The 22,338-nt window shown below is 41.9% G+C and overlaps 1 protein-coding gene across 7 annotated transcripts in view; it reads right to left on the reverse strand.

Annotated features, from left to right (window-relative positions):
• Positions 1–22,338, reverse strand: part of ALG9 (ALG9 alpha-1,2-mannosyltransferase) — a 100,289-nt gene that overhangs the window by 15,551 nt on the left and 62,400 nt on the right. For 2 of the 7 annotated variants that reach the window (XM_082476878.1, XM_082476880.1), the window contains exon 14: positions 12,109–12,239. The exons of the other annotated variants lie outside the window; for them this stretch is intronic. In XM_082476878.1, coding sequence (XP_082333004.1) covers positions 12,109–12,239 — 131 coding nt within the window. The remainder of the gene's footprint in view (positions 1–12,108; positions 12,240–22,338) is intronic. 7 annotated transcript variants of the gene reach the window in all.

The following is a 22,338-nucleotide window of genomic DNA, read 5'->3' on the forward strand; positions in this document are numbered from 1 at the left end:
TGCTAGGAGTTGTGAGATTCAACAAGAGATGTTGTTCTAACTCACGAGAAACCTAGAACAAGCACCTCTGATGATGCCAGCTGCTTGGTCTAAGCTAGCTAAAAGTGGTGGCAGTTCTAAGACACTGTATGTATATACTCTTCAAGACTGAGAGGCTCTATAGCATGGACCTGGAGAACAGACAGTCTCTTTCTGGAGAACTAACTTGACAACAATGGAAAGCAGACTCTCTGAGCTTCAGAAAAACAAAACGATAATGATTAAGCAGTTGAAGAATACAGTAAGCAAAACACCAGTGTGTTCTGAAGCCAAATCTAGCCTGAGGTAGTAGTCCTGCCAGACAAAGGGTCTCAGGAGAGCAGCTGGGGAGAAGAAAAAAAGGACAGCCCCCAAACTGGTAAAGAAACAGAAAGTATAAGAGAATAACAAGGTGATAAAGAATTACAAAAGTACAGAAACTCTGATCGCTTCTTCCTTACAGTTTCTCAGTACTCTTGGCAGAGATGAAGGAGCTGAGGGCACCACTGTGACTGACGTGTAGGGAAAAGACAAGAGCACTTCAATCGCTGGTTGGGAGGGACCCAAAGGATCTGAATGCCATCGGAAGCATGTCAAACTGTTGGCCTAAAGCCAAATTCTGCCAGGGGGTGTAGTCTCCCTTTCTACCTGGGTAGCAAGAAGCCACAGATGGAAACAGCCTGCTGGACTATTTTGGGCGCCATAGGTCTCTTCTGCAAGAAATCTCCTTCAAAAAAATTTTTTTTTCCAAAAATTATCTAATTTGGATGAAGAACAGCATCAAGCGCTGTGATGTTTTTAAAACATGTCCATAAATTCTTTGACACCCCTCCCATCAATACGGGAAGTCTAATTCCTTTCCCCCTTGAACATGGGCTATTGGAGTGCCTTGCTTTCAGTGAACAGAATGATGTGGGAGTGATACTGTGTGAATTCCAAGGCTAGGTCATAAAAAACTATATAGCTCTTGAGATCCAAGCTCCTGAAAGCCAGCCACCATTCTGAGAGGAAGCACAGGCCACATGGAGAAGCCACTTGTAGGTGTTTTGGCCAACAGCCCCAGCTGAGAGCTAACCAACAGCCAGCATCAACGGCTAGACACGTGGGAAAGCCTTTGCGATGCCTCCAGTCCCCACCACCATCTGATGGCCAATGTGTAAGAATCCGGAGGAGCTGAAGAACTGCCGAGCTGAGCCCAGTCAGTCCACAGACCCATGAGAGAAAACAATAATAAATAACTGTTGTCCTTTTATACCATTAAATTTGGGATGATTTGTTACACAGCAATAACTGGAACAAGAGTTCCCAATTAATTTTCACTTTACAGTGGTTTTCCAGTGGTCTTCTTATCTTCCAGAAATAAACTGTTCTGCTTATGCTGGGGTTAGGGCTGGGGACACGATGGCTGCCATGAACTAGACTACGACACAGAACCAAAATGGATACAGGTGCCATGTACCCTTTAGGCCTCACAGCTGCTGGATTCACTTCTTCTCGGATGTTAAAAGGAGAGTAATAGTCTCAGTAAAAAAAACCGCCATGAGAATCCTGTGCTGGGCACTGAAAGAACACAAGCTGCAGATGCTATCACCACAATCCCCACCTTGCTCTACAGAAATCCTCTGACTAGAAAAGGCCCCTCTCCTACCATACTAGCTGAAGATGTGAAGTTCTAACTCTATGCTTGCATCTACCTGTAATCATGAATTTGGCAGGGCTTTGAAATCCTGTCCTATTTAAGTCTCCCCAAATTATCTCACAGCCTTAGTCAGGCAAAGCCTAAAATTCAGCTGGATGAGGCTAATATGCTCCAAAATGGGGAAGAAGAAAATATCACAATCCAAAAACCAAAGGTGAAAGCAAAGCAAGCAAAACAAAAGGGACCTATAATGAAGGAGGAGAGAGTGGGTGGAAAGTGGCTGTGCAAAGCACTGGCAGGGCCTCCCAATTTGTTTCTAAAGCTACAAACAGGCTCTGTTGCTCAGGAGGCCAACTCCAACATCCTGGAGAGGCATTTCCCACCAGACTCCCTCAGCCAAATATTCTCACCACACTTAGAAAGGAACCCACCATTGAGCTGGCAAGTTATTGCAACAGTCTCCCTTCACTCCTCTCTGGGGAATCTCAAAGTAAGCATTACATCCACCCACTTGTCCAGCTATTTTACACAAGTAGCCATTATACCATGCTTCAAAGAAAGAAAGAAAAAATCCTCTCATTTTAGAAACTTTGTTGTATGATATGTCCACAGAGTAACAAATGTGTCTGGTTTAAAAAGTGATATTTCAACTAGTTTAGCCCCCATATCTGGGAAGTTTGATAAACCTTTATAATATTAGCCAGACACAGACATAGCAAACGTAGGGAGAGGAAGCTGCAGCTCTGGTACCAGCTATGTGCAAGGGGAGACAAGAAGATGGTTATCAAGATCTTATGCCTGGATCTTCTCTCAGACTAATGGGATCTGGGGTCTCCAGTCCCTTGATAAAGCAGAGCAGAAGCCTAACAGGAAAAGAGTGGATGGGCATCTGGGCTGCTGTTCTCCCAGACGGGCTAACAACATTCAGCCCTATTTGTGAGTCCTTCTCCAATAGTCCAACAGTAAGGGCCTTGCTTATCTTCCAACAAGTTCAACAGAAAACACGCCTCTTCACATATTCATAGGTATACAGAATTCCTAAATTTGCACCAGTCACAATATTGTCCTAATAGGCTTAGGCTGCCTCCCCCTGTGGTTGAGTCTCCACTGGCATACACTCAGAGTACAATTTTTTTATGTGCTGGTACTGTCTTCAAACTAGACTCATCGCTTCCCTTTCAGAGAGCTAAGACCCAATCCACGCTACAGCACCAAGAAAGGTCCACAGATTATCAAATAAGTAAACTATGGGCAAATCCACATGGTAAATATGGACTGTGGGGCAAAGGAACTACATCTATGTGCTCCATTCTCCCATCCTGCTTTTTGGAATAAGCTCTTGTACCCTGGCCACATTACAACAGGATGACCACCTATCTCAATTCGCCCAGGGCAGGGCCCGTTCACTTTTAAAAGTGTTCTGATTTGGATGATATATTATGGATCACTTTAACTAAAAGCAAATTTAAATCAAAGAGGTAAATTAAACTTTTCTTTTTTTCTTTTTTTTTTTTTTGGCCGTGCCTCGTGGCTTGCGGGATCTTAGTTCCCCAACTGGGATCGAACCTGGGCCATGGCAGCGAAAGTGCCGAGTCCTAACCACTGGACCACCAGGGAATTCCCTAAACTTTTCTTTATGGACCCTCAGGCCCCTCATCCAACAGGCTTCTTTTTATTTTACACCTGTGCTCATGCTTTCTTCTCCTTGAATTACAGACGTGATTCTACCCTCTCTATCACTGGTACAAATCCTCTTTTTCCTTTAAGCCTCAGCTCAAGCACCACCTCCTTCAGGAAGCCTTCACAGGCTACAGGAGGTTAGTACACTCTAACCTCCACAGTTCTAGCACACAACCTGGCACCATCTATGGTCTTTCAAGGTGTTTTTGTATATGTAACTACAAAAGCTGTAAATTATTCAAGGGTAAAAATCTGTGTCTAATTGCTTCTCTTGTACCCCTTAAATAATCTAGCTCTGTTGCAAGGACATAATAGCTATTCAATAACTATTTTCTGATTTCCAAACCTGCTTAATCAGCTGGCTTCAGGACATAAAAGAAGACTCCAGGGACATCCTGCTGCTGACTCCTTCTCTCCCAGCACCCTGTACTCTTCTCTTAAAGTACTTAACATCGGTTGTAATTCCAGATTGATCTGTATGGTTATTTGTTTAATGCCAGCCTCCCCATTATACTGTAGGGTACAAGAGGACAGGGAATTTGTGTGTTCTGTTCACCACCATATACTTAAGCTCCATCACAGTTCCTGGCAGTGTTCAAAAAATATCTGCTGATTAGATGGATGTCATTTAGATAGACAGATGGATAAAGGAAGAAAGAAAAAATGATCTCAAAGTGAACTCTAAAGAAAGCAGATTTAAATTTTAGGGACTTACACAGATGTAGAAAACAAACTTATGGTTACCAAGGGAGAAAGGGGGTAGTGGAGAGATGGATTGGGAGATTCAGGATTGACATATATACACTACTATATATAAAATAGATAACTAATAAGAACCTACTTTACATTTGGTACTGTATATATGTCAATGCTACTCTCACTTCGTCCCAGCTTACCCTTACTCCACCCCATGTCCTCAAGTCCATTCTCTATGTCTGCATGTTTATTCCTGTCCGGGCCCTAGGTTCATCAGAACCATTTTTTTTGATTCCATATATACGTGTTAGCATATGGTATTTGTCTTTCTCTTTCTGACTTACTTCACTCTGTATGACAGACTCGAGGTCCATCCACCTCACTACAAGTAACTCAATTTCGTTTCTTTTTATGGCTGAGTAGTAGTCCATTGTATATATGTGCCACATCTTCTTTATCCATTCATCTGTCGATGGGCACTCAGGGTTGCTCCCATGTCCTGGCTACTGTAAATAGTGCTGCAATGAACACTGTGGTATATATCTGTTTTTGGATTATGGTTTCCTCAGGGTGCTAGTGGGAAGCAGCTGCATAGCACAGGGAGATCAGCTCGGTGCTTTGTGACCACCTTAGAGGGGTGGGATAGGCAAGGTGGGAGGGAGGCGCAAGAGGGAGGAGATATGGGGAAATATGCATACGTATAGCTGATTCACTTTGTTATACAGTAGAAACTAACACAACATTGTAAAGCAATTATACTCCAATAAAGATGCTTAAAAAAAAAAAAGGGGCTTCCCTGGTGGCGCAGTGGTTGAGAATCTGCCTGCCAATGCACGGGACACGGGTTCGAGCCCTGGTCTGGGAAGATCCCACATGCCGCGGAGCAACTGGGCCCGTGAGCCACGATTACTGAGCCTGTGCGTCTGGAGCCTGTGCTCCGCAACAAGAGAGGCCGCGACAGTGAGAGGCCGGCGCACCGCGATGAAGAGTGGCCCCCGCTTGCCACAACTAGAGAAAGCCCTCGCACAGAAATGAAGACCCAACACAGCCATAAAAAAAAAAAAAAAAAAAAAAAAGAACGTACTGTATAGCACAGGTAACTCTACTCCATACTCTCTGTAATGACCTGTATGGGAATAGAATCTAAAAAAGAGTGGATATAACTGATTCACTTTGCTGTACAGCAGAAAGTAACACAACATTGTAAATCAACTATACTCCAATAAAAATTAATTTAATTTAATTAACACAATAAAATGAAAAAAAAACCTGGAAAAAAATTTTAGGGGCTTCAACATTTGAGAAACTAACGTGCTTACATTTCTAAAAAGATCATGTGGTGGTATGTCACAGGCTTATGAAAACCTCCTTTCCTCAGGAAGAGCTAGATAATAAACAGGTAGGCCTGCAGCCCCACCTGATCTAGGGTCTAAGACATGAGTGACTGACTATTACATGTGGATAGTACCATTCTTTCTCCTTGTTATATAAATTGCTAAAGTACAAAAACCATTGTTTCAAGAAGACAGAGGAAACATTAACAGCCCCATTCAATAGGCTCAAAGGCATTCCAGGGTCAAGCTCCCAAGAGCCTTTCATATGCACCGCCTCAGAGTGGTATCTCTGAGGCACACAGCCTCTGACAGTACAGTCCAACTTGCCCGAAGTCAGCAACAGGAGATGTCACAATGCTGACAGTTACAAATTGCTGTGGCAGATGGGGCTGTAGGATCCTGCTGTTTTTGCAGTTAGGTCAGTATATACTAGGAAATGCTGAGGAAGAGAAATGTAAAGAAAATCAGCATAACTTTGGAACTTCAGGCAGCCTGCTAATTAACTGGAAGGCCTGACATTTATATAATACTTTAGAATTTAAAAACACTTTCATATTTCAGCTCTCATTTAATCCTTACAACATTCCCATAAAGTATGTAAAATATTATCATCTCTGTTTTACTGATACGGAAATTTGGGAATAGAGAAGAACCACCAGCAAGTAACCAGGATTAAATGCACATGTCTTCTGACCCCATGCTCTTTTCACTATACTTTGCATACCTTCAAGTAACTGTACCTCTTCAGTTCTTAAACCAACTGATTTCTTTTTTTTCTCAGCATTTGGTCATGAAAAGAATGCCAGTTTAGGGGAAATTAGTACAATTTATGGGAAATTGAAAGGCGTTCCCCAATAGCCTTCTCCTTCCCTCCACCTACACTAGAGGTGTGCTCAGTGGGCAAATGGGAAATGAAGCTGCACCAGGGACCCACAGGAGAACAGGACGTACAACGAGATAAGCTTAGGGTCTCGTCTCTCTAGCAAGTGCTGCTCAACTTGTGAAAGCTTCTGGTTAGGGACCAGCCCAGCCAGAGAAAGCAAACAATAAAATGATCGGTAGTGCACTGCTAGCAGAGCAAAGGAAAAAATTTAAAAGCTTGATACAGGTCACTGGGAAAAGCTGCGGGCTTCTGGGATCTAAACTTTGGCCTGATCTTTCTCTGCAAAAATGTGCCTCCTGAGTCCATCCATCCTTTGCAGCTGAGTTCACTCCCTCATCACCTCTCATCTAGTCAAGCAGAATAGCCTCCCAACTTGTCTGTATGCCTCCAACGTTCCCTCCCTTCATCCACCTCCCATACTAGCACCAGTGTGACCTTCAGATGTCATCTCCTCTTGGAGTCTTCCTTAGTCCCTCTCACCCTAGCCTCCTGGAACTAACCCCTCCCTCTGATGCCCCAACAGCACCTCTCTGAACTACGGTGTACCTCCCCAGGTAAACTATAAACTCCCAGGGCAGCCATCTCGCCTGCACACAGTCTACATAGTCTTACATGTAGAAGATGTTCAACAAACGTTTATCAAACTGAGCCAGTCATGCTGTATTTCTGCCCTTAAAATCTAGCTTGTTAGGGAAGCAGGACGTTCAGGGAGGAGCGGTGAGGAGCATCCCTGGGAAAGGCCCTCATATTTCATGGTCTCCCACTGTGTCCACTGCTCCCTCTGGCTGAGGAGAGCGCTGAACACAGCGGGCCCTGGAGGAGTGATGCTCAAGCACATCACTGTGTGATGGTGTGGTCACCTCTGGTCACTCGCTGCTCACCACAAGGCAGATGGGAAGGTGACCAACACCTTCTGCTCTTCCCTCAAAAGATTTCCAGTTCTCCAGTGAGAAGCATACAAGCATCAGGCTTCTTTGCCTTGAATGGGCTCTCAGTTCATGTCTACCAGCTGCTGTGCCTGTGTGCTACCAAAAGCGGAAACGGGAAGATAAGGAACTTTTCTCACTTCAATCCTTCAAAACCAAAAGGAAAAAAAAGTCGCTCAAAAATACTCCCTTGCCCCATTTGCTATAAACAGAGTTTATTCTGTGACCAAGGTACTGATGGTCAGTATTTGTGAACCACTAAGTTTCCCTTTGTTAAGAGGAAGGTTGTTTGGGATCTACTGATCCTCCAGGGCTGGAGATATTTTCAGGCTCAGATCTCATGTCATCATAGTTTTCTTAACTCAAAAATGAAGGCATAATAGCGAACTGCCCCCCAAATACTATGTCAAACAACAAGTCAGGCACCAAAGAATATGTGTGATGCAGAGAACTTCATACCTTCACTGCTGCTTGAAAGAGAATTTCAAGCTGTCTCCTACTACTGCCCTGATTCTGACAATTTTTTGAATATCTGGCCATGATCCTACCACCTGTCATGGTCTTCCACTCCCTCAGTGCCCTCCCCCCTCCCTCCTTACCCACTTAAGGCCATGATCAATCACTGACCTTTTCTATTGTTTTCTTTGTCTCTATTTCATTTATTTCTGCTCTTACCTTTATGATTTCTTTCTTTCTACTAACTTTGGGTTTTGTTTGTTCTTCTTTCTCTAGCTGCTTTAGGTTGTAAGGTTTCGTTGTTTGAGATTTTTCTTGTTTCCTGAGGTAAAACTGTATTGCTATAAACTTCCCTCTTAGAACTGCTTTTGCTACGTGCCATAGGTTTTTGGATCGTCGTGCTTTCGTTTTCATTTGTATCTAGGTATTTTTTGATTTCCTCTTTGATTTCTTCAGTGATCCACTGGCTGTTGGATTGGCTGTATACTGTTAAGCTTCCAAGTGTTCATGTTTTTTTACAGTTTTTTCTTGTCATTGATTTCTAATCTCATAGCGTTTGGTCAGAAAAGATGCTTGATATGATTTTAATTTTCTTAAATTTACCAAGGCTCGCTTTGTGGCCCAGCATGTGATCAATCCTGGAGAATGTTCCATGTGCACTTGAAAAGAATGTGCATTCTGCTGCTTTTGGATGGATGCTCTATAAATATCAATTAAATCCATCTGGTCCATTGATGAAAGTAGGGTGTTAAAGTCCCCCACTATTATTGTGTTACTGTCGATTTCTCCCTTTAATGTTGTTAGCATTTGCCTTATATATTGAGGTGCTCCTATGTTGGGAGCATATATAGTTACAATCGTTATATCTTCTTTTTGGACTGATCCCTTGATCATTATGTAGTGTTCTTTGTCTGATATGAATATTGTTACTCCAGCTTTCCTTTGATTTCCATTTGCATGGAATACATTTTTCCATCCTCTCACTTTCGGTATGTGTCCCATGATTTGAAGTGGGTCTCCTGTAGACAGCATACATACAGGTCTTGTTTTTGTATCCATTCAGCCAGTCTATGTCTTTTGGTTGGAGCATTTAATCCATTCACGTTTAAGGTAATTATTGATATGTATGTTCTTGTTGCCATTTTGTTAATTGTTTTGGATTTGTTTTTGTAGGTCTTTTTTTCTTCCCTTCCTCTTTTGTTCTCTTCTCTTCTGATTTGATGACTAACTTTATTGTTGTGTTTGGATTCCTTTTTTCTTTTTTGTGTGTGTATCCATTGTACATTTTTGATTTGTGGTTACCATGAGGTTTTGATATAGCAGTGTATATATAAACAAGATTGTTTTAAGTTGCTGGTCTTTTAATATCAAATGCATTTCCAATATCTTGCATTTGTGCTCTCCTCACAACTGCTGGGTTTGATATATTTGTGTGCAGATGATTTCTTTACTGTATGTTTGCCTTTACCGGTAAGCTTTTCCATTTGTAATTTTCTTGTTTCTAGTTGTGGCCTTTGTTTTCCGCCTAGAGAAGTTCCTCTAGCATTTGTTGTAAAGCTGGGCTGGTGGTGCTGAATTCTCTTAGCTTTTGCTTGTCTATAAAGCTTTTGATTTCTCCACTGAATCTGAATGAAAGCCTTGCTGGGAAGAGTATTCTTGGTTGTAGCTTCTTCCCTTTCATTACTTTAAACATATCGTGCCACTCCCTTCTGGCCTGCAGAGTTTCTGCTGAGAAATCAGCTGATAACCTTATGGGAGTTCCCTTGTGCGTTATTTGTTGCTTTTCCCTTGTTGCTTTTAATATTTTTTCTTTGTCTTTAATTTTTGTCAGTTTGATTAATATGTGTCTCAGCGTGTTCCTCCTTGGGTTTATCCTGCCTGGGACTCTCTGCACTTCCTGGACTTGGATGATTGTTTCCTTTCCCATGTTAGGAAAGTTTTCAGCTATTATCTCTTTAAATATTTTCTCAGACCCTTTCTTTTTCTCTTCTCCTTCTGGGACCCCTATAATGCAAATGCTGGTGCATTTAATGTTGTCCCAGAGGTCTCTTAGACTGTCTTCATTTCTTTTGTCTTTTTTCTTTATTCTGTTCCACGGCAGTGATTTCCACCATTCTTTCTTCCAGGTCACTTATCTATTCTTCTGCCTCAGCTACTCTGCCACTGATTCCTTCTAGTGTATTTTTCATTTCAATTATTGTATTGTTCATCTCTGTTTGTTTGTTCTTTAGTTCTTCTAGGTCTTTGTTAAACATTTCTTGTATCTTCTCAATCTGTGCCTCCATTCTTTTTCCAAGATCTTGAATCATCTTTACTATCATTACTCTGAATCCTTTTTCAGGTAGCTTGCCTATCTCCACTTTTCTTAGTTGTTCTTCTAGGGTTTTATCTTGTTCCTTCATCTGGGACATATTCCTCTGCCATCTCATTTTGTCTAACTTTCTGTGATTGTGGTTTCTGTTCCACAGGCTGCAGCACTGTATTTCTTCTTGCTTCCGCTGTCTGCCCCCTGGTGGATGAGGCTGTCTAAGAGGCTTGTGCAGTCTTCCTGGTGGGAGGGACTGGGTGCGTAGTGCTGGGTCTTGTCCCTCTGGTGGGCAGGGCCATGTCTGGGAGGTGTGTTTATTATTGGGCAGCTGTTTATTCAGGAAGACTTTAAGGGACTTCCCTGGCGGTCCAGTGGTTAAGACTTCGCTTTCCAATGCAGGGGGTGCAGGTTCAATCCCTGGCCAGGGAGCTAAGATCCCACATGCCTCGGGGCCAAAAAAACCAAAAAACATAAAGTAGAAGCAATATTGTAACAAATTCAATAAAGACTTTAAAAATGGTCCACATCAAAAAAAAAAATCTTTAAAAAAAAAAAAAAAGACTTTAAGCAGCCTGTCTGCTAATGGGTGAAGCTGTGTTCCCACCCTGTTGGTTGTTTGGCCTGAGGTATCCTAGCACTCAGGAGCCTACAGGCTGTTGGGTGGGGTCAGGTCTTGGTGAGAAAATGGCAGCCTCCTAGAAGGCCCATGCCAATGAGCACTTGTCAGAGCTGCTGCCGCCACTGTCCCTGTCCCCACAGCCGCCCCCTGCCTCTGCAGGGGACCCTCCAACCCCAGCAGGTAAGTCCGGCCCAGTCTCTTATGAGGTCACCACTTTTTTCCCTGGGTCCTGGTGTGCACGACACCCTGTGTGTGCCCTCCAAGAGTGAAGTTTCTGTTTCCACCAGTCCTGTGGAATTCCTGTGGTCAAACACCAGTGGCCTTCAAAGTCAGACCTGGGGGCTCCTCCTCCTGTTGCCAGACCCCGAGACAGGGGAGCCCAATGGGGGGCTCAGAACTTTCACTCCTGTGGGAGAACTTCTGTGGTGTAATTATTTTCCAGTTTGTGGGTCGCCCACCCAGCGTGTATGGGATTTGATTTTATTGCGATTGCGCCCCTCCTACCATCTCGCTGTGGCTTCTTCTGTGTCTTTGGATGTAGGCTATCTTTTTTGGTAGGTTCCAGTGTTTTTTTTGTCAGTGGTTTTTCAGCAGTTAGTTGTGATTTTGGTGTTTCCATAAGAAGGCGTAAGCTCACGTCCTTCTACTCCGCCATCTTGCCTCCTTCCTCCCTGTTAGTTTTGCTTTGACCCCTCTAATCTCTCAAGTCCCTATGCCCCCACCATTCCACTAAAATTGCTTTTATCAGCTGCCAAATCCAATGAACAGTTGTTATATTAATCAAACTGACTTGATTTAACAGTAGGTTCTAATCACTCCCTCTTCCTGAAAATATTTTCTTCCCTGTTTCTGAGTCCCAAACCTGCCTCTCAAGACCTGGTCCTCTACCTTTTTGTTTCTGCCTGATCTCCTGGATCCTGGGCTCTGCCCACCAGGCCTCCCTGGACCTCCTTAACTTCAACTGTCTACCTGGACCTCTGCCCACAGACAACCTACACCTTTCTAACTCTCCCCCACTCCTTCACCTGGACATCCTGACTCAACCTCTTATCATGAATTCTGAGGCCTTTCTGAAGAGCCAGCCAAGCCCTGGTCTATTTGGTCTCACTACTTAAGATCTAGTAAGGCCTGGCCCCATCTCTGACTGAGCCTTGAGCCCAAAATTAATGGATATGAACTTCTAGCTCCTTAAAGAACACAGTCAATCTTTCTAACAGTATTAGAAAACTCTTGGTTAAGAAAGCTGAAGTTGAATGCCAAAAATAATCAGTGTCGAACACTTATTTGTGTTTTCTTCAGTGGATCTATCTGTTTAGATTCTGTTATTTGAATGATACCAGAATATACTTTGCACTCTGATGCCTAGAAAAGAAGAGCACTCTTTTAGATTTCTCAGGGAACTGGACAAGAATAGAAGATGTTTGGGCCCAAATAAAAATAAAATTAAATGGCTACTAGAGTTAGCCCAGGACTGGAAGTTATTCAATCCCAGATTCCAATTTTTGCCGTTACTAGTCCTAGTACATTTCTTAGGACTAAAGCCACATACCTAGATGCATCAAGGAATGGTCTGTAGGCCAAGTTGATCCATTCTTCTCTATTGGATGAGTATTTTGGCTCCCGGGGTGTTTCTCTCATGGTGTCCAAATCCACTAAATAATGGCATTTATTGATGTCAATCTGCAACAGAGAAAGGCCAACTCTTCAAAGAGTAATTGCAAAGGTCCTTTCAGGGTAAGAAACATCAATTGTAATCCTAAGAATTCCCACATGGTTTTAGAAGCACAAACATCTAAGCCCTCGGAAAATGTTACCAGTGCTCTCTTCACTCAGCTAAGAGTGCTGGGTGTTGGGGTCCTATTTAGGCTCCTGAGGGCAGGGGTGAGACATGCACTCACCCAGCCAAAGTTCACTTTGCTGTGCACCTGAAACTAGCACAATATTGTAAATCAATGGTAGTCCCACAAAAATACAGTACACAAGTTTCTATGAGATTAAGTAAAAACCCAAAGATGGAAATCATTATTGTGATATTGTGATTTATAATAAATTTTTTTTTTGGTCTTCTTCCAAGGTTTCTGGTTCAGAGCACCCCATACCCTTGTAATTTCCTAAGCAATAAGAGCAATGGGAGCATCTTTTGTTATAATATTCAGTCTCTTGTCCTCAGTTCCTGAAATCCCTTCAAAGCCATAATGGTGAAAGGGGTGTCTTGTTATTCATAAAAAGCCCCTTTCAACCGCAACTGAGCTTATGTTAATGAGGTGACTTTTGGAAATCCTGTAAAGATGGGAGGGGGTGCTGGTCACCAGTTGAACTAACCATGTGAAAAGAAGGTTGGACCTTTCAGTCACTGGGGGAGGGGTGAGGGGCTGGAGATTGGCCAATGATTTAATCAATCATGCCTGTGTAATGAAGCCTCCATAAAACCCTAAAAGGACAAGTTCAGAAAGCTTCCCGGTTGGTGAACATGTGGAGATTTGGGAAGAGTGCTGTACCTGGAAAGGGCATGAAGATCCCCACTCTTTCCCCATACCTTGCCCTATTCAGCTCTTCCAACTGGCTGTTCCTGAATTATATCCTTCCATAATAAACCAATAATCTAGTAAGTAAAATATTTCTCTGTGTTTGCCACTCTAGCAAATTAATCAAACACAAGGAGAGGGTCATGGGAACCTCTGCTTTATATCCAGTCAGAAGTATAGGGAACAACCTGGACTTACAACCAGCACCTAAAGTTCAAGGAGGGGGTCATGGCTCCAATCTGTAGCCAGGCAGTCAGAAACAGGTAACAACCTGGGCTTGAGATTGGCGTCTGAAGTAGGCAGGAGAAGGGGGCAGTCTTGTAGGACTGAGCCCTCAACCTGTGGAATCTGATGGTATCTCTGAGTAGACAGTGTAAGAATTGTGTTGAGTTGTAAGACACCCAGATGGTGTCTGAGAATTGCTGTTACTGTGGAGAAACCCCCAACACTCAATATTAGAAATTGGGTCCCAGAACCCTCTTAATTACTAATGTAGTCAGCTAAGGAAAAGTAAATCTCAAAGGAAAGTTGCATTTTTTACATGCAACTATGTTACACATATTATTTTTTAAATCATTATATAAAGGCCTATAGGGGATTATTAATTCTTATTTTATAAATGAGGAAGCCAAGACTCAGAGACAAATTATATAACTTCATTTTTTTCAAGATCTATATTAAGCCCCTACAATGTACTAGGCATTAATAAGTTAAAGCTAATGATACAGAATTAAATAAATAGCATGCAGTTCTTGCCCTAAAAGGATTTATAATCCTAACCAAAATCACATGAGTTTATAGTAGAGCCATATTTGGACTCAGGTCAGTGTGACTTCCAAAGTCATACATCAAGACTGCCAAAAATGACCAAATCAGAGGGGAAGTACTCTCAGGAGCTCATTTAAATGTTTCTTAAAAATTAAAACCAAAAATGATTTGTCCTAGAATGCCAGGTTTCAGCTAAGTAAAAATCATTTGAAATATGAATAGAAATATAGCAAATCTCATATTTAACAGTGAAGGGTTTTAAGCTTTTCCTTTGGAATCAGGAATAAGTCAAGGCTGCTTATTATCATTACTCTATTCAACACTGTACTAGAGGTTCTAGTCAGCAGGGTAAGATACGAGGAAGAAACAAATGGCAGAAGAAATGAAAAGAAACAAACAAAAGTCCTTCATTCATCACAATGATATGATTGATAAATATAAAATCCAAAAGAATCAGCATAAATTTTGGGGATTAAGAGAGTTTATCAAACTTTAAACTATTTATAGAATGTAAAATTAACATCATATGTTCCTATATAACAGCAGTAAACAACATATTAAATTACATTTTAAAAAATTATTTATTTTCAAATTACATTATAAAAATATCATTTAAAAGGATTTGAAAACATGTGTCTTGGAATAAATCTAATGAAATATGGGCAAGTTCTCTATAAAGAATTATAGAATTTTATTGACTAGTGTCTATCAACTGATGAATTTATAATGTGGTATATTCATATAATCAAAATGTGGTATATACATGCAATGGAATATTATTCAGTCTTAAAAAGGGTACATACTACAACAAAGATGAGCCTTGAAAACATTATGCTGAGTGAAAGAAATGAGACACAAAAGAACATATTTTGTGTGACTCCACTTACATGAAATGTCCAGTAGAGGCAGATCCATGAAGACAGAAAGCAGATTAGTGGTTGCTAAGGATTGGAGGAGTGACAACTTAATGCATATGGGTTTTTTTGGGGGGCTGGGGGAGATGATGAAATGCTCTGAAATTAGATAGTGCTGGTGGTTGTATAACATTATGAATGTACTGAAAGCCACTGAAAAAGTTCTGGAGATAGAGAGTGGTGATGGTTGCACAACAGTGTGACTGTTCTTAACGCAACTGAAGTGTATACCTAAAAATGAATAAAATGATAAATCTGATAATAAAATATCGTTGAAATGATGAATTTTACCTCAAAAAATTTTTTGATAAACAATAAAGTAGACATTATTAAATGGAGAGATAAACCTTATTTCTAGATTTAAGACTCACTATTATAAAGATGTAAATTCTAAATAAATTGATAGATTAAATGCAATCTCAATAAAAATGCCAACAGACTTTTTTGATGAAACTTGACAAGCTGAGTCTAAAATGTATATGGAAATGCAAAAGGACAAGGATAGCCAAGGCACTCTTAGAAAAGAACAAGGTGGGGACTTACTTACTATAAAGTTATAGTAATTAAGACAGTGAGCTATTAGTGCAGGAATAGAACAGACCACTGAATAGAATAGAGCCTGGAACAGATACAGGCACATATGGACCCTGATCTATGACAGAAGTGACACCTCAGAGCAGTGGTGAGAGTATATCTCTTCACTAATTGGTGCTGGGACAACTGGATATCCATTGGGGGAAAAATGAAATAGGACCTCTGTACACAACAACAAGGTCCTACTATATAGCACAAAGAACTATATTCAATATCCCATGGTAAACCATAGTGGAAAAGAATATAAAAAAGAATATGTGTGTATATATCTATATAACTGAATCACTTTGCTGTATAGCAGAAATTAATACAATGTTGTAAATCAACTATCCTTCAATAAAAAAATTGATAACATAAAAAAAATCAACTTCAGATGGATTACAGAACTAAATGTGAAAAACAAAGCTCTTGGAAGATAATATGGCAGACTATCGTCAAAATCTTATTTATAGCAAAAGTCATTTTAGACAAACACAAAAAGTATTAACTATAAAAGAAATGATGAATAAATTTGACTACATTAAAATTGGGAATATCCGTTCATCAAAGACACCAATAAGAGAGTAAAGAGATGAGCCACAGAATGGAAGAAGATACATGTGACACATTAACAATCAAGTATTCACATCTAGAATATATAAAGAACACCTGCTGATCAGTAAGACAAAAATGGACCATTCAACAGAAAAATAGGCAAATGACTTGAAGAGGTACTTCATAAGAAGAAATCTAAACAGCCAAAAACAAATGAAACAATACTCAACCTCATGAGTAACCAAGGAAATGCAAATCAAAATTACAATGAAAAATTACAATACCAAATGTAGGCCAGAATGTGGAACAATTCTTATACATTGCTGGCGGGAGATTAAGTTGGTACAAGATTTTTAGAAAACTATTTGGCAGAATCTATTAAAATTGAACATATGTAATTCTTATGATCCAACAATTCTACCCCTAGGTATTACATTGAACCATATGGAATCGTTAATATGTGACTGATCCACAAAAATGGTACTTTCAGGGACTTCCCTGGCAGTCCAGTGGTTAGGACTCTGCGCTTCCACTGCAGGGGGCACAGGTTCGATCCCTGGTCAGGGAACTAAGAATTCGCAAGTTGCACGGCGCAGGAAAAAAAAAAGGTAATTTCACATGGTTCAAGGTAATGTATATCCAACGGGAATGCATGCACCAAAAGACAAGTTCAAGAATGTTCAAAGTGGGGACTTCCCTGGTGTCACAGTGGTTAACAATCCGCCTGCCAATGCAGGGGACATGGGTTTGATCCCTGGTCTGGGAAGATCCCACATGCCGCGGAGCAGCTAAGCCCGTGAGCCACAACTACTAAGCCTACACTCTAGAGCCCGCGAGCCACAACTGCTGAGCCCGTGTGCCACAGCTACTGAAGCCTGCTCACCTAGAGCCCATGCTCCTCAACAAGAGAAGCCACCGCAATGAGAAACCTGCACACCACAATGAAGAGTAGCCCCTGCTCACCGCAACTAGAAAAAGCCCATGTACAGCAACGAAGACCAAATGCAGCCCAAAATAAATAAATAAATAAATTTATTTTTAAAAAAAGAATGCTCAAAGTGGCATTATTTACAGCTGGCCCAGACTGGAAAGAACCAAACAACTATCAAAAGTAAAATAATATAGTCATACAATGAAATACTCTACTGTAATAAAAGAGAACAAACTACAGCTATATTCAACAATGTGTAATTACAAACAAAACATTAAGTAAAAGGATCAAGACACATAAAAATGCAATATGATTCCATGTATATGAAGTTCAAAAATAGGCAAAACCAATTTATGTTGTTTAGGAATGCATATAAAAGTGGTAAATCTAAAGAGAAAAGCAAGGAGATTATTACCATAAAAGTCAGGAGACTCCTGAAGGGGGAACTGGGTAGTGATCAAAAGGAATTGTTGGGGGAGCTTCTGGGTGCTGGTAATGTTCTAGTATTTGACCTGGGATGATTACACAGGTATTTGTTCTATTATTATTAATTATTATTAATTTACTGTACATTTATGTTTTGTGCACATTTAGGCTTATGGGTTATACACAATTGAATGTTTGAAAAAGTGTGTATAAAAACAACTTGGTCGGGGCTTCCCTGGTGGCGCAGTGGTTGAGAATCTGCCTGCCAATGCAGGGGACACGGGTTCGAGCCCTGGTCTGGGAAGATCCCACATGCCGCGGAGCAACTAGGCCCGTGAGCCACAATTACTGAGCCTGGTCGTCTGGAGCCTGTACTCTGCAACAAGAGAGGCCGCGATAGTGAGAGGCCCGCACACCATGATGAAGAGTGGCCCCCGCTTGCCACAACTAGAGAAAGCCCTCCCACAGAAACGAAGACCCAACACAGCCATAAATAAATAAAAATAAAAATAAAAATTATAAAAAAAAAAAAACCAACTTGGTCATCTCTGGCTTACAGTAAACTCTGTTCTTCCCCAACCTCTAACTCACAGTAATATTCTCATTCTCTCCCAGCATTATTTATATGTAAAAGAGACTTCAGTCTCACATCTGTCTCTACATATGGGCTATTCCTCCGGGGAGAGAAAGCACACTGAGAATTGACGTCAGACCCAATTCCATTCCTCATAACTCTCTAAAAATGACCCTTTGCATAAACACTCCAGGAAGCAGCCTTTTTGGTCTGAACACCCACTCTGTAGCTCCCAAGGATTTTAAAAACATGAAACAAGTTTTTAAAAGCTTTGCCAGCGCCATGCCTCTGTAATCAAATAGAACCAGCAAGGGGTAAAGATTCATGGTCTCATGCCTAGACCTCCTTTGGTGAGGGAGCTTTGAGTATGACATTTCAATACTTGACCTCAGCCTGGCCTTTTCTGGCTAGGCATACTACAGGTCTGATTATCTAGTTTTGGTGCTGGATACATGGTCTACCAGAGATATGGGTAGTAACTAATTAATACCCAACTACACCAGTAAGCTTTAGGCTTCACACATCACACCATCCATATGCAAATTTCATTTAAAGTTTTTAGAAAGATATTAAGGCAAAATCATATTAATTGAAATACTAATCCATTTTAAAAATGTAACCTCTTTTCATGTTTCCTGAGAAGCAGCTGCTGAACATTCTTTTTTTCTAGGAATCAGTTACTGAACTAAAATACACAAGGACAAAGGTCTCTGGCAGAAAATGGTTAAGTATGATCAAGGGCAGATTCTCTAACAGAGAAGAAATACAGTGGTTAAAAAAGGAGCCCAAAATAAAAAGGCAACCTATGGAAAGAGAAAAAGTATTTGGAAACCATATATCTGATAAGCGGTTAATACCCAAAATCTGTAAGGCACTCATACAACTCAACAGCAAAAAGCCAAATAATATGATTTAAAATGGGCAAAGGACCTGAATAGACCCTTTTCCAAAGAAGACATACAAATGGCCAACAGGTATACAAAAAGGTGCTCAATATCACCAATCATCAGGGAAATGAAAAACAAAACCACAATGAGATTATCACCTCATACCTGACAGAATGGCTATCATCAAAAAGACAAGAGATAACAAGCAATGGTGAATATGTGGAGAAAAGAGAACCCTTGTATTGTTGGTAGGAATGGGAACTCGCATAACCATTATGGAAAACAGTTCCTCAAAAATATCAAAAATAGAACTACCATATCATCCAGCAATCTCACTTCTGGTATGTATCTGAAAGAAATGAAATCACTACTTTGAAGCAATATCTGCACCCCTGATGTTGAACTCATAGAAACAAAGTAGAATGGTGGTTGCAAGGGACTGGGGGAAATGGAGAGATGTTGGTCAAGTTTCAGTTATAGATGACTAAGTTTTAGGGATCTAATGTACAGCATGGTGGCTACAGTTAACAATACAGTGTTGCACACTTGAAATCACCTAAGAGAGTAGACCTTAAATGTTCTCACCACAAAAAAATGGTAACTACATGAGGTGATGGACGTGTTAACTAACTTATTGTGGTAATCACTGCACAATATATACATATATCAAATCATCACATTGTATACCTTAAACTTACACAATGTTATTTGTCAATTATACCTCAATAAAGCTGAAAAAATTTTTATTTAAAAAATTAGAGGCTTCCGGTCAAGATGGCAGTGGGGGAGGACGTGGACTTCGTGTCTCCCCAAAACTAGGGCGCCTGCCAGACGCTAGTGGGGGACCAGAACGCCTAAGGAGACAGGAAGAACCCCTGAGCGACCAGGTAGGACGTAGGGGGAGTGAGAGGGGAGGAACAGTGAAGGCTGGACAGGACTGGTGCCCCTGAGGGGTGGCTGGGAGTGGGGAGGGGTTCCCACGCCTGGAGGGACCCTGATCTTCCAAGACATTTCCCTGCCCAATCGGGCCCGGGAAGCCTGTGGGGCTCCCAGGCCGGGTCCTCCACCCTCCGAGGCCCCCTCCGGGCCACGTTGGTCCTAGGGGTGTAGGCGGAAGGTGGGGGGAGAAGAGGAGAAGCTGGCGGGAGGGGCCCTCGAGGACTGCAGGATCCAGGGAGGTGCAGAGGGTATTTCCCCCGCTCATCCAGGCCTGGGAAGACTGCTGGGCTCCCAAGCCTGGCCCTCCATTCTCCAGGATCCCCTCCAGCCTCATGGTTCCTAGGGGCATGGGAGGGAGGGAGGAGGGGAGGCAGATGATGGGGGGAACCCTCCAGGACCAGAGGATCAGGGGAGGCCCAGCGGGCGTTTCCCCTGCCCACTTGGCCCCAGAAAGCCTGCTGGGCTCCCAGGCCGGGTAACCCACCCTCCGAGGCCCCCTCTGGGAGCGCTGATCCTAGGGGCATAGGAGGGAGGCGGGGGGGGGGGGTGCGGCAATGGAGAGGCTGACGGGGAGGGGTCCTCCAAGATAGGAGGAGTAGGGGAGGCGCGACGGGCGTTTCCCCCACCCACTTGGCCCCGGGAAGCCTACTGGGATTCCAGATCTGCTCCCCTGCTTTCTGGGGCCCCCTCCGCCATGTGGATCCTAGAGGCATAGGAGGGAGGGCTGGGGAGAAGAAGAAGAGAGGCCAACAGGGAGGGGCCCTCTGGGATGGGAGGATCAGGGGGAAATGCGGCTGGCTGGCGTTTCCCCTGCCCACTTGGGCCCAGTGAGCCTGCTGGGGTCCTGGACCTGGCCCTCCACCCTCGAAGGCCAGAGGCACTCCTCGGCCCCTCCTGCTGAGATGAGCCTAAGCCCCACCCCCACCCCCCCAAGGCCTTTTCCGGCCCTGTGGTCCTAAGCACAGGCCCTGCCCACTGCCTAAACCCCGCCCCTGCCTAAGCCCCACCCTCCACAGCCAAGGCTTTTTTTCCTTTTCTCCTCTTTTTTACTATTGTGGTTCTGTTTTACCTTCCAGTTCTTGTTTCATCTATATTTTTATTTTTTTATTCTTTGTAACATATCTGTTAGTTTTCTAATCTTATTTTATTTTTTACTCTTTGTTATTGTTCTGCTCCTATTTTTCTTTTTTTTTTTGCCGCCCTGCATGGCTTGTGGGATCTTGGCGAGACAGGGGTTGGGTCTGAGCTCCTGCGGTGGGAGCTATGAGTCCAAACCACTGGATTAACAGAGAACCTCAGAGACCAGGGAATAGTCATAGGAATGAGGTCTCCTGGAGGTCCTCATTCTTGGCACCAGGCCCACCTCTACCCAACAGCCTACAAACTCCAGTGATGGAAGCCTCAGGCCAAACAACCAGTAAGACAGGAACACAATCTCACCCATCAAAAAAAAAAAAAAAAAAGAGACAACAAAAAACTATATGAAGGAGCAAGGTAAAAACCTACAAGACCAAATAAATGAAGAGGAAATAGGCAACCTACCTGAAAAAGAATTCAGAGTAATGATAGTAAAGATGATCCAGAATCTCAGAAATAGAATGGAGGCATGGATTGAGAAAATACAAGAAATGTTTACAAAGATCTAGAAGAACTAAAGAACAAAAAAACAGAGATGAACAACACAATAACTGAAATGAAAAATACACAAGAAGGAATCAAGAACAGAATAACTGAGGTAGAAGAACGAATAAGTGAGCTGGAAGACAGAATGCTGGAAATAACTGCCAAGGAGCAAAATAAAGAGAAAAGAATGAAAAGAAGACAATCTGAGAGACCTCTGGGATAACACTAAATGCACCAACATTCAAATTATAGGGGTCCCAGAAAAAGAAGAGAAAAAGAAAGGGTCTGAGAAAATATCTGCAGAGATTATAGTGGAAAACTTCCCTCACATGGGAAAGGAAATAGTCACCCAAGCCCAGGAAGTGCAGAGAGTCCCATACAGGATAAACCCTAAGAGAAACACACCAAGACATATATTAATCAAACTAACAAAAATTAAATTCAAAGAAAAAATATTAAAAGCAGCAAGGGAAAAGCAGAAAATAACATACAAAGGAATCCCCATAAGGTTATCAGCTGATTTCTCAGCAGAAACTCTGCAGGCCAGAAGGGAGTGGCAGGATATACTTAAAGTGATGAAAGAGAAAAACCTACAAGCAAGATTACTCTACCCAGCAAGGATCTCATTCAGATTCGACTGAGAAATCAAAAGCTTTACAGACAATCAAAAGTTAAGAGAATTCAGCACCACCAAGCCAGCTTTACAACAAATGCTAAAGGAACTTCTCTAGGTGGGAAACACAAGAGAAGAAAAAGACCCAAAAAACAAACCCCAAACAATTAAGAAAATGGTAATAGGAAAATACAAATCAATAATTACCTTAAATGGAAATGGATTAAATGTTCCAACCATAAGACACAGGCTGGCTGAATGGATACAAAAACAAGACCCATATATATGCTGTCTATGAGAGACCCACATCAGACCTAGAGACACATACAGACTGAAAGTGAAGGGATAGAAAAAGATATTCCATGCAAATGGAAATCAAAAGAAAGCTGGAATAGCAATACTCGTATCAGATAAAATAGACTTTAAAATAAAGACTGTTACAAGAGATAAG

The sequence above is a fragment of the Balaenoptera physalus genome (assembly GCF_965194825.1).
Source record: "Balaenoptera physalus genome assembly, chromosome: 10".
Taxonomy (NCBI): domain Eukaryota; kingdom Metazoa; phylum Chordata; class Mammalia; order Artiodactyla; family Balaenopteridae; genus Balaenoptera; species Balaenoptera physalus.